The sequence below is a fragment of the Falco punctatus genome (assembly GCF_963210335.1).
Source record: "Falco punctatus genome assembly, chromosome: 1".
NCBI lineage: Eukaryota > Metazoa > Chordata > Aves > Falconiformes > Falconidae > Falco > Falco punctatus.
Window position 1 is genome coordinate 47,919,062 of NC_137580.1, and position 13,005 is coordinate 47,932,066.

At 35.5% G+C, this 13,005-nt stretch overlaps 1 protein-coding gene across 4 annotated transcripts in view; it reads left to right on the top strand.

Moving 5' to 3' along the window:
• The window catches only part of GRK4 (G protein-coupled receptor kinase 4), a 42,813-nt gene that overhangs the window by 19,414 nt on the left and 10,394 nt on the right, over positions 1–13,005 (top strand). For 3 of the 4 annotated variants that reach the window (XR_013931867.1, XM_080410718.1, XM_080410719.1), the window contains exons 7-11: positions 993–1,056; positions 1,812–1,952; positions 4,576–4,766; positions 10,217–10,254; positions 12,798–12,887. Coding sequence is in view for 3 of the 4 variants with exons in the window: in XM_080410718.1 (XP_080266844.1) it covers positions 993–1,056; positions 1,812–1,952; positions 4,576–4,766; positions 10,217–10,254; positions 12,798–12,887 (524 nt within the window). In the remaining variant the exon portion in view is untranslated. The remainder of the gene's footprint in view (positions 1–992; positions 1,057–1,811; positions 1,953–4,575; positions 4,767–10,216; positions 10,255–12,797; positions 12,888–13,005) is intronic. The other variant, XM_080410720.1, reaches the window with a different exon arrangement.

The window sequence follows — 13,005 nt, forward strand, 5'->3', positions numbered from 1 at the left end:
CAGAGTGGTACTGACACAGATCTAGTAATTACTAGATAGCAAGATTTGTATATATCAGTATCTAGTTTGGGCTTTTAAGTAATATGAAATGAGTGTCCATACTTTTTCAGAGGGCTGAAATTGGTACAAACTGATTCTAGTTCAGCACTGCTGGGTATCATGATCACATATGCAAACACTGAAGTGCTTGAGTATTAATTTAATGGCAAATTCCAATTATCCAGTGTTTTTATTTGACTAAATTAATAGCAAAAGCCAGGAAGAGAACTAAGGAAGTTACTCAAAACAATTAAACAAAATTCTCTACCAAATGAACCTCTACTTGTCCTGAGAACAAAGATGCATTAACAATGAATGTTCTTTTAAAACAAACACACCCCCCCTCAAAACTTATCACCATGAAATAGCCCTGCTCCAATACATGTTTAGGAGTGTTTTAGCATAGAATGGTTGACACCTTTACTGCCTCTGGTTATCTGTTCCTCTTCCATTACATCAATACCTTAACAATTCAGCTTCTGAACTGCTGTTGCATACCACAACGCTTTCTTTTTTGAAAAAGCGAAACAGCAAAGCAAAGTCAGACATGGTTTACCTTTTAAATGCTGTATTGTAAACATGATCTCATTGAAACACAGCCTGCATGTCTCCCTTAGTTGCAGGATACTGACAACTGGAGGTGATCAATTGACTGTTGGTGAGAACTGAAAAGGCTCTAACCGTGAAAGGCATAGGGCCTAACTGATCAGGCTTTCTTCCTGCTATTGTGAATGTCTGATGACCACATGAGGGAGCCCCTGTTTCTAATCAGAGCACCCCTTTCATATGAAATTCAGCTTATTATAATACTGTCTTCATGAGGTTAAGGCAAGTGCTGTTCATTAAGGTGGCATAGAACAGGAAGGAGAAAATTAAGATAGACCTTATGGTGGGGAGAGGATTACTAACTCTTGTAATTTCTGCTGCAGTAATTGTTTCTTTCTGTTAATCAGGCAACCAGTAACCAAACACACATTTAGGCATTACCGAGTACTAGGCAAAGGTGGATTTGGAGAGGTGAGTACAGAAATATCTTCCTGTGAGGCAATACTTAAGGCAAAAAAAAAGGTTAATACAGAGGAGAAGTTTTTTTAACTCTTGACTCTTAACACTCTACATTTGACACATCACCTGGCAAACTGTTGTCAATCCAAACTGTTTTCTTTTAACGTGTTAGTTTTAGTATTGTAGGTCATGCCCAAAGTTGGAGAGAACTTCCGCTGGCTGACAACAGTTGCTTCTGTTTAGAAATTTCATTTGACAGTGAGAATATAGTTTCTACTTAATAATTATGTAGAATACTAATGAACCTAATAGGAAAAGCTATAGATTTTATTAATTCTGTTTATAATTCATTGGGCTTCCCCCCCCCCCTACATTTTTTGACCAGAGCTTTATATTGAAAGGGAAGGAGGGTTACTAAATTACCATTATCTTTCTCCCACTTGATTACGGTGTGGATATTTGTTCTCTGTTCTGCTTGCCTAGACATATACTATTACCACAGTCAGGTGTTTCACCAACACAAGATCCACAGTTTTACTGAGCTATTCAACTCCAACAAAAATGGGTTTACTCCTTTTTCTACTTCTGTTACGGCTTTTGTGACCTTTCAGAGTTGTTTCATGGGTGAAAGCTCTGCATCGATGCTTACCAACTCACATTTTCTGAGAGCATTCAAGAGTTTGAAAAAAGAAAATAAAAATTTGTCTTCTTTAAAAAAAATTCTACAAAAGTCCTAGCATCTCTGACACACCTTCCTTCTTTTTTAGGTGTGTGCCTGTCAAGTACGGGCAACAGGAAAAATGTATGCTTGTAAAAAGCTAGAAAAAAAGAGAATAAAGAAGAGGAAAGGAGAATCAATGGCTTTAAATGAAAAAAGAATTCTAGAAAAAGTGAATAGTAGGTTTGTAGTAAGTATCTACTTCTGATCATATTCTCAGAATTTTGTGTGTAAGTAGTTCTGTGCAGAGGACATTTTTATCCAATATTGAATTGGTTTTAGTCAGCCTGCTTTATTTCTCACTTACAGCCAAAACATTATGTTGTGTTTCAGCATGCTGATGCCACTGAATCTTTCTCCTTTGTTTAAATGTGAATAGATTATTCTGCAGTACTCAGACTTGAATTATTACTTAAATTCTAATTCTACTGCAGCCTATGACTGAGTATGTTTTAATAAAGAGGATGTTCCATATGCTTTATTGCATTGTATTTTTTCCTTCTGTGTTCCTCTTCTCTGTTCCTTCTCCCAAGGCATTGCACTGTTTTCTTCTCTTATCCTCTTTTCCCCTCCCATATGCCAATTTTCTTACAATTAATGCTGGTTTCTAATTTCATTTTTGTAAGTGCATTTATGAATGACCTCCAAAGGGGTGACTTCATGAGTCTGCCATTTAATTGCCATTAGAAGTCATAACTTCTAATAGTGGAGTTTTTATATCATAAGGTATTTTCATAGCATTCAGTACTCTATTGCTTATACATTTCAAGATAAACATGAAATTTTGACTAGTGTATCAATTCCAGTTGGTTATATGGCTTTGCTGTGTACTGAAGTTTAAAAAGGTATCTTTGATGTGAAGCAATTAACATAAGATTTTCATTCTATGAAATTTCTGTTAAAAAGTTAAGTCTTAATACTTTTACCTGATGCTATCACCTAAATTATGGTCTGTTAGTGGCTGTAATTGCTAAGCAGTGAAATTACTTAGAATGATCAAAGATATACCAAGTAAACTTTCCCCCTGGTAACATTTATTTTTTCATTGCATTGTTGCCATTTAAATGTTAATTTAAAATGCGTTTTGCTTTGTTTTTAAATCAATTTACTGATAAATTTTATATTGCTATTCAGAGATGATTTTTAAATACATGTGTTAAAGGATAGTGGAAGTTATTTGTAAAAAAAAAAAAAAAAAAATAAAAAAATATATATATGTATGTATGTATTTTCTGATAAGCTTTATGTATTAACACCCCCCCCCCCCCGTAGAATACTGCCAGCTAAAAGGAAAAATTAAGAACCTGCTGACCAGATACATGAATATTTTTAAATTATTATAAATAATGTTTTTGTATAAATATGCTAATTTTATTTTCTTAAAAGGCTCATGAGCTTGAATTGATTGAAATTGAATCCAGAAATTACCTGAATTGATCCAGAAATTGCTAGTCATAGTGATATGTGAGATGAGTGAAACTCCTAGTTTTGAGTCATATTTTTTCAACATATGTAAATTCTATAAATCAATAATTGTTTAAAATTGAATTTGAAAACAAAGTATAGGATTGAGCATGAGTGATTTTCCTTTTGCTATCCCATGGTTTTTTTGATGCAACAGAGAAGATCTAGATCTAGGATATGCAGTAATACTGAGTTGGAAATGGGTAGATGTTATGCCTGTGTCACAAGTAAAGTCATTAATACCTGGATATGTCCATATAAAACCACCAAACTGGAATCCTTGCCTTGAGTAACAGATTTGTATGTTTATTTCATTTAATTAGTTAGTATTTGACTTGCGCTTCTGAAGGAAGAGTTTGGACTTCCTACTGAATTATGGCTGTTATGTACTTGTACAGCATTTAAAAATACATTTATTGAGTTAAAAAAAAGTGTAGTGATTTTTCCCTAGCTTACTTACCTAATGTAAGCTAAGTATATATTTTTTTAAATCACATTGCTTTTAGTACAAGTTAGTTAATTAATCTCTGTTGGTAATTTTGAAGATTCTGCCAGATGATCATCAGCATAGCGTAGTTTTTTGTATTGAAACAGAGCTTTAACATTAACAACATATGTTAAATTTTGTAGTATATTACATTGTTTTAAAATTGGATTTTTTTGAATTGACGAGTCAACTTTCAAACTTTAAATGCATTTTAAAATAATTTACCTAAAACCAGAAAAAGAGGAAAAAAAAAAGTACTGTTTTTCCTTGCCTATCAGCACTCCGTTTCAAATACAGTGAGAAGAAAGACTATAAAGAGGTACACTAAGTGTTTCCTGGTGGCAAGTTCAAAGCCAGGGATATATGCAGTTATTTGGGGAGGGGTAGGGAGAGGAATAGAAACTGCACATTTGATCTTAAATAACTTTTTTAGTTTCTCTAATGTAGGGCAACTTAAAGTCTTGTAGAAGTTCAGAAAGATGGTTTGACAATGCATGATTCTTGAGGTATTAATAAAATAAGGTATATGTGCACTTTATCTTTACTGAGAGTAATACAGATAATGTGCAGCTGAGGGGCATCATCAATAAATGTATTGTCTGGATGGAGCTCTGTGGTATCTAAACAGGTATGTTGCTAAACTTCTGTATGGTGATGTGGAATTTGTATATACATGCAAATTAGTCTGAATTTCTTTGTGCCTTCAAGTACTCAACAGGAGCGATTCTCTACTTGGCTATTTCGTTCTTCTTTGGTTTTTCATAAGGATTTGTATGTTGCTTGTTTTGGAAAAAAGAGCTGTGAATTTTATTGGGGTTTACGAATGAATAATGGTTGTCTTCTCCTCCTCCTCCCTTTTTAGGTTAGTTTATCCTATACATATGAGACTAAAGATGCCTTGTGTTTAGTATTAACCATAATGAATGGAGGGGACTTGAAGTTTCACATATATAACATGGGAAATCCTGGCTTTGATGAAGAAAGGGCCATTTTCTATGCTGCAGAACTGTGCTGTGGTCTGGAGGACTTGCAGAAGGAGAGAATTGTTTACAGGTGAGTGTCATCTACGGACACTCATACCTTAAATTTTCCATGTCTGGTCAGCATTAAATGTATTAATTGTTTCCTACTAAAAGAAGTTTATACTTCAACTTAATCGTAAAAGAAGCAAAAGAGTTTAGCTGTACTTTTCATGACATGCCCTTCAGAATTACTGATCTTAATTGTCATCTTACTAGTAATTTAGGTCTAGATACTTGCTATATTCTAAAACATTACAAAGTTGATTCAAGGTCTGTTTGTAAAATGAGAGTAAATTATGATTTACAAAGCAAATTCATTAGTAATTCAAATAAATAAGTTTTAGGAACATGGGATTGTATTCCTGCCCTGTCTAAAAGTAGAAGTTCACAGAAGGCTATAGAAGTCCCTTGCTGCGTTGCTTGTTGTGCCCAAGAGGGTAAAATGTCAGTTAAAATTCATACTGCCCTCTCTTCTGTTTTTATTTCAGGTTCCTCCAATGAACACTTTATTGCTTTTGAATTAATGAAACTATCAGAAGCCTTATGCATTGTAATTGAGATTGTGTGGTCTTAATGCTATTTTCTGTCTCTGTCCATACATATATCATTTAACCCCTGGCATGCATTAGTATTACATAACAAAACCACAAACTTAGTGGTGGACCAAGAATGCTTTCTTTTTATTTCTGGTGTGTAACACCAAGTACTACTTGTTTCAAGAGATTTAAAGTATAATCCTGCGTAACTTTAATATAATGAGTCTGAGTCTTTTCCATCCCCAGTATAGAAAACTAACATACGCTGTGTGGTTCTGCCACTTTCTGCTGTGTGTATCAGGCTTATGCTAGTGGTTGTGTGTGGTTCCCCAAAGAATTTGGCGAATCTTACAATGTTACGCAGTATGTTTTGGCATGCATGTAGGAGGGAAGCAAGGATGAATGGTTTGATCCAGCTACAAGTAGGTCATTTCACACTGCCCAAGTGAAAACAAAACTGTTTGTTTAAAATACAGAACAACGACAAAAAAAAACCCAGAGAAAACAAAACCAACAAAAAAACCCCACAGCCCTTGTGTTTAAGCTCAGCTTGTTCGTGTTTGCCTACAAGAAGACCTTCAAACATATATGCCAAATCCTAGCATTCTGTCTGTAATTCAGGATCTTGGAGTGGTCGTGATTTCTTATGGGGCAGTCTTGGTGTCTAGATCTCTGCCCTGTTTTGTGCTATTACATAATAAGTTTCCAATTATTAAGAATTTGCATGGCCTTAAATTTATGAGCAAGGAAGAAAAGTAGTTTCATAACCAACTCTGAGTAAAATTGCCTCTTAATTAAAAGAATGGGAAATATTTCTAGTCCTCTATTCATAACAAAATTGAAAGATCAAGAGACAGTTAGCTGTACATGCGTTAGTAACTGAATAGTTTGTATTCTTGTTGGAAAAAGAAGGGCTTAAATGTAATTATAATACCTGAAGGTGATATTTAAACAATTTACTATAGGACAGTCTAAGGGAGTTTCTGCCCAGTATGTAAACAGATGAAAAGAGACACTAATTATACCATGTCAGCTCAACTATGCTTGAGTACTAAAACTAGGAAATGTTTGGATAATTTTACACTCCGTAGAATCATGTATCAAATGATACTAAACTTCCTGTTGGTCTTGTTTCTTCTCCTTTGCTAATGGTAGTTTTTTTCCTGATGCTCTTGATTTGTTTTTTCCACATGTATTTCTTCTTGTATCATGCATTTAGGAGCGTAGTTGTCAATTTTACAGTTTTGAAGTCAAGAAGCCAAAACAGGTGGCCATGGAAGTCTTCAGAATGTCACCAATTGCAGTGATAAGTTACATGATCAAAATTCACCATCAAGCATCTTAATGGAGATGCATTTAGGCAGCAATACAGTGATTATATATGATAAGTGAAACAAAGCTTGGGAAAATTTGCCATAATTATTTTTTTCTCAACAAAGAAGTTATGCTGGCAACCTCCAGTCTTAATGTTGTTTGGGGAGGAGAACATAATGAAGCATGATTCTCACTGCACAATGATTTATTTTTCCAAATTATGGTAACTATTATTTTTCATTCTCCAGGGCAACAAAATACAGAAGAATTTTTTTTCTTACTTTGCTATCTCTTTGAAAGCATTTAGTACTGATAGAGCCACTGAATTTCTGAAAATGGAGCTAGTTGTTGTTGCTGTATCTCAAGATCTGTTACTGCATTTGTTTTCCATCTTTAAAGGAGATTAAAGCTCACTTCTGAGACAAACAGCTTAAACTGTTAAAGCAGATTTTAATTCTCTAGCATACTGTTATAAAATACTTTATTGAGAACGTGTTTTTGTGTCTATCAATCTGTATATTCACAGTAAAATGTAGTGTAGAGGCAGTGGAAGAAGGGAAAATAGGAACTTCTGTTTATAGAAATCCTCGGTGCAGACAGGTGTCAGCAGATAGCAGTAAAATAAGTTCATCTTCTCAGCTTGTTCAGTTCTAGAATGGCAGTTTCAATGTCAGTCAGTCATGTTAAAATTTATTATGAATTTATTATATTTGGGATGTGTCACCATCCGTAGCAAAATGCCTCATAAAGTGGAGAAGCTAGGCCTAACTTAACTCTCTGTTAACACCAATTTTTACTGTGTACTTCATGTGCCTTTACACCAGTTATTACTGAATTTCAAGCAGTGGCATTAGGGCTGTCTGTAGGACCCTGGAGTCAGTTGTGCAGTTTTGTTAGTGGGGTTCCCACTGGACTAAAAGAACAGGTGCAGAGCTGGAAGGAGGGCCCTGCGCTGCCCTGTGATAGTGATAGAGCCAGTTTCCTTGTTTAATGGGAGCTTGTGAAACTACCTGTAATTTGCCATATGTTGCTGACATTAGAAAAATAAGCAGACAGGAACAGGCAGTAGTGGAGCTGTTCACCCATCTGCTGCATAAAGAGCCTGATAATACTTAGAACAAAGTCAGGATATGCATGAAGGAAGAGCGGGGAGCAAGTGCCGGCTTTCCAAAAGGGACTTCATTGCTGGAGTTTCCTGCAGGAGTTACCCAACTCCTCAGTGATGGTAGTCGTTTTTTGGTCAGATAAGCTGCTTGAATACCTAGATTTTCATAACAAACTCATGGAAGTGCCCGTAAGACCACTGAATATGCCTGGAAGGTCAAAGATCAGGCTCAAAGACCTGTTGAAGCTGTAGTGGATAAACCTAAGTAGCTCCTTGCCTGCCTTATGCCTATGCTCAGAGTAGACATCTTTGCAGTGAAATCCCCTGAAGGATTTTTATCCAGAAATTTCCTCTGTAGGATGGCTGGCGTAAGGTATTGCACAAATAAATTAGTACTTGTTTAGTCCAATTTAAAATAAATACATAATTTTTATCTAGATTTGTGTTAATGAACCTCTTGGTTTTGCGAGCTTTGTAGTCTTCATGCCTTTCTCTGCTTCATGAGGGAAAACTGCTGCCTCTGCTGCTAGAATTGCATTTCTACCTCGTGTTCTGAGCTTGGTTTTCAGCTCAAGTAGCCTGTTAACCTGGTGCAGGACTAGCATCTGTGTATTCCAGCAGAAACTGTGACTTTGGCCTCTGTTGTAGTGGAGGAAGGGAAGAGGGAGAAGGCCAATATCCCAAAGCTAGCATCCCAGAGCTCAATTTACAGCTGAGTGCTTCCAAAAACTGACTTCTTTGTGAGCTGGTAGGTCTAGAAACTAATAGGATTAAAGAGATTGGCTAGAAACAAGTTTTACTATTAACTGACCAAAATCATATCAGAAGAGAATTAGCTTCTCTTAAGCAGCAGATGTTGATATGAAGTATTAGGGTTCAGGTTAAGCTTTAATCAGCCTTCTTGGAAATGAAACTCATTAAACCTGTTTACTTGAGTTAACCTGAGCATACATTATGCGCTTTAAAGTAATGTGTTTCTACCTAAAGTTTGAGCTGAATTTTCTTTTTTTTTTTTTTTTTTTTTTTGATACTGGTGTGAGGTGTTTGGTTGTCTTTTTTTGTTACTCTGATCTTTCCATATTTCTCTGGTATTGCAAACTCATATCTAACATCAGATAATTAACATTATGGGGACTGTCTAGACCTGGAAGTATTAAAACCCAAGCATCTTGCTGACTGCTTTATACAGTTAATCTGATGAAATAATGAAACTTTAACATAAATACACATACTTCAGAGCATCAATTTATTAATATTTTTTGGGGGAAAAGCATACAGATTTCTTGGTGAACAAGTGTGTGTGTATGTCTCTCTCATTTTGATTGTAAATTCTAGAATTATTCTTCCTAAAATTGCTTCTTTTACATTATTCAGTCTTTTCTGCTTGTATATGAAAAACTGTTCTTGTCACAACTGTACATATACCCATATATGTACATATTGGTTTTAATAAACTGTTCCAGTAATAACTGAATCTTTAGCCAAGTACTGATTTTTGCTTGTCTAATTCTGGCATTTCCATATTTATGATGGAATAAATCTAAGAGACTGTATTGCAGTCCACATGCTTCCTGATGCATATCACAATTATATATATAATATACATTATATATTTTATACATATATTCCGTATGTATGTATTTTTATATATATGTAAAAATATATGTGATCTCAGTAGAATCTGCGAGAAGATAAATCCTAGAAGTAACCTCTGAACAGCTTCTGATTCAGCTTCAGTGACTCCCCAAATTTTCCTGGGGGTGGGGTGGGGGTGTGTGTTTGTCCAAATATCCCATTGTTTCTTCTTTTGTTCTTAAAGTAAAAATGTACAAGAAGATGCCTACAACATGCAGAATTGCAACACTGAATTAATTGCCCTTTTACTACTTCCTGAGTCTCTCCAGCATTTAATAGCTAAAAAATGTTTCATGTGAAACACTGGTATTTACAGAAAAGTAGTAGACACTCTTGGAAAGTTGGTTGCAACCTAGGTGAAGCATCTAGTAAGCTTCAGAAGCTGCACATCCAAAGTAAAGGAACAGAGTTTGAATGGATGATATTAAGCCTATGCTTAGTCTTGGGAGTATTACTCTTTGATATTCTGATACCCTGGGGCGGAATACAGCAGGGGGCAGCATCAAACGGCAGCAAGCAGTGATGTGTCTTACCACTGTGGAGTTGTATGGATGGTAGTCTCAGGAGACGTGTCTGTCTTTTGCTTACACATTTGGGTGTTAAGTTGGTGTTCTTCATATTGGGATTTTAGAGGAAGTTTCTCATATGTGAAATATGAATTGCTGCTGTTAGTATAAATGGATTAGAGTGTTGGGAAAAAAATCAGTCCAGTTCTATGGTTAAACTATTTGTATTATAGGTCCTCATCTTCACTACTGTTTTTGTATATAGGTGGGAACTGGAAAAATTGCTTTAATCACAACCAAGAGGTCTTCTGTTGCCCCAGTTGCAGTTGACGGCTAATAATTTTGGCTTTGTAGAATTCACACATCTATTCTGTTTAATTTGTAGAGACTTGAAGCCTGAGAATATACTCCTTGATGACTGTGGTAAGTAAAAACTAAAATTAATTTTTACATTGAGAATTACAAATCTAATTAATACTGTGCCAGAAATCAAAGGGATTTCTTCATGATAAAAGGGACCTGACTGTCAGATGTTAATTTTTGTTAGTTATAAAAACCCTGCCCTTGCTTTTTAGAAAGGAGAGGAAATTCTTGGGTCCTTGGAGGACCATGATGACAATGTTTGAGGGGTCGATTTCCCACCTTCAAATGGCTTACTTTTCCCCTTTTGCTCCTCCTTCTCTCCCCTATGCTTAATTTAAGATGGCTATAACTTTTAAATGAATTTTTTCTCTGTTGTCTTTTCTTGACTATGGAAACAGGCGTTTTTTAGATGTGGGGCCAGAATTGTACTTAGCTATAATGTTTAAGCAATGAAGAAGAAATCTGAAGCACCTCTGTTTGTTTTAACATTTCAACTAAAACAGGTCTGAAGGTCACTGATGCATATGTGGCTGGAAGGAATCAAGGAAGTACAAACAATATGAATAAATGTTTGTAGCTTTTTTTTTTCTTTTTTCCAAAAGCCAAATTAATTTTCTTTTATGCCTTTGTATGAAACTTGCCAGAATCTTTTGAATTCACTATAGAAGGTGTGCAGCAATTACCTTCTAAGTTGTGGATGAGTATTAACAGTTTGTTCTTGTAATTGCTGAGTATTTCAGTAAAGGAAAAACTGGTTTTGAAGTTATTAGAACAATTACTTTTTTTAAGTCAGCATGTTCTGACTCATAAATTTATAGAAAGGTGATGTTTGGGAGAAGTCACTTTCCAAGAGCTAAAGCTTTGCTAGACATCAAATGCATTCTTTAATTTTTCTCTCCAGCAATGTCTTGCAAAAGGTAAAGGCTTCTTTGAGGTAAAATGTAGCCTTGCAGGACTGCATGAGAACGCTGTCTCTCTGCCAAGGATATTCTGATCTTGTTCCAGAGAGCAGAGGGGACTAATTAGAAAATCGCTTCAGGAGCTCAGATCTTGCACTTGAGAAATGGGTTCATCAGATGTTAGGGAACAGAACAGCATCTGAATGAATTTAAAATAGCATTTGCTGCTGAAGAGCATTTAGTTATTTCCAACAAGTATATAGAGTGGCACTTTACTTTCTCCACTCTGTCTTCCCACCCCTTGATTATATATCATATGTAAAGAAGAAATTGATATGTCATTAACTTACATTGATGCTGTAGAGTTTTTTGAATGACAGAGAATATATGCACAAAGGACGTTCAGGCACTGGAACAGGCTACCCAGTGTTCAGTCATAGAGGCTTTCTAGACAAGAATTTAAAAAGCCTTGATCATTTTGGGCTGACTGCCTGTTCAGCGGATTGTACTAGAGACCTTCTGAAGTCCCTTCTAGCTTGAACTACTCTGTGAGTCTGTGATGTTTCTGTAAATGACAGTGTCCCTGTCCTTATATACAGTATAAGAAATAAGCATGGGTTTTGGTTTGGGTTTTTTCCCTCTGAATCTTTCTACTACAGATGGTTGGCAACTTTCTTTTTAAAAATTGAGTTGAAAATGTAATTGTTCTTTCTTCTGTCTAGCCTTTTATATTTTTATTAAGAAAGGACTTTGTGTATTTTTAAATTAGAATCATATCAATGCAATTCTTGCCTTGAACTGTCTTGAATCATTTGATGTTGAGGCTGTCCAGCAAAGAAATATAACTGTCCATGAGAATGCAAAAGGAGGGTGGGGTGAATTTATTCCCATTACCCTCCTTGGATGGTTACCCCATCTGAGCTGTGCTATTACTGAAAAATTTTACGTCTTCCACCAGACTACTTCTACATTGTAGGTACTAGTGTAAATGCCATGCATAATAGGGAAGGTATACAACTTGAGAAGTTCAGCTGACGAAGTGAAATAGAAACTGTTATCTACATTAGACTGATTCATGAAAACGGAAAATTCCTGATATTGAACTGACATATTACAGTATGATTAGTTCTAAGTAGGTTATGGCTAAGCTGCCTTTCTTTTGGGGTGGGAGTTGGGATAGCCATACAAATTACCGGTGCTTAGCATTATTAGGATACTTTGTTAGAGGAAAACCTTGTGTCCCAGTACAGGCTGCTGCCTTCTCATATTTGGAATAAATGGAGTAAGCCCTGACGTTATGTTAGGAAGTCAGAAAGCTAAGTGTTTGTGGTGGGAATACAGAATAGAAAAATAAACCTGATGCATAGATACAGAATTTGAAATGAGCAGTCATCATTTCTGTTCTTCCTAGAGTAGCATCCTATACCAAAGCTAGGGATTAGAGTACTTAACAGCAATTTCTTTTGTATGACCTTCAGGAAATCAGTTAGGTCTGTGCCTCTCTTCCTTGACATATTTAAGGAAGAGTTGAATAATAAGTCACTCCTTTCTAGTTAAGCTCATAAACTTAATCTTATGAGTATATGAATGTTTTGATGTTTTGGGGTGGTGGTTTCATGAGTTATGCTACAGATTTTTTTTGTTTTAAATGTGATGATACTTTATTATTTGCTGACTATGTGTAATTTATTTTAACATAAATAGGACACATCAGAATTTCTGATCTTGGATTAGCTGTGCAGATTCCAGAAGGAGAAACAGTCCGAGGACGGGTTGGGACTGTTGGTTACATGGGTATGTAAAATATCCTTTACTAGTTACATTTTACTAGAAAATTTTCTTCTGTGCATATATGAATGACTTCTCCAAAGAACTATATTTGGCCTGGATTAGTTGCTAGACAATTTATGGG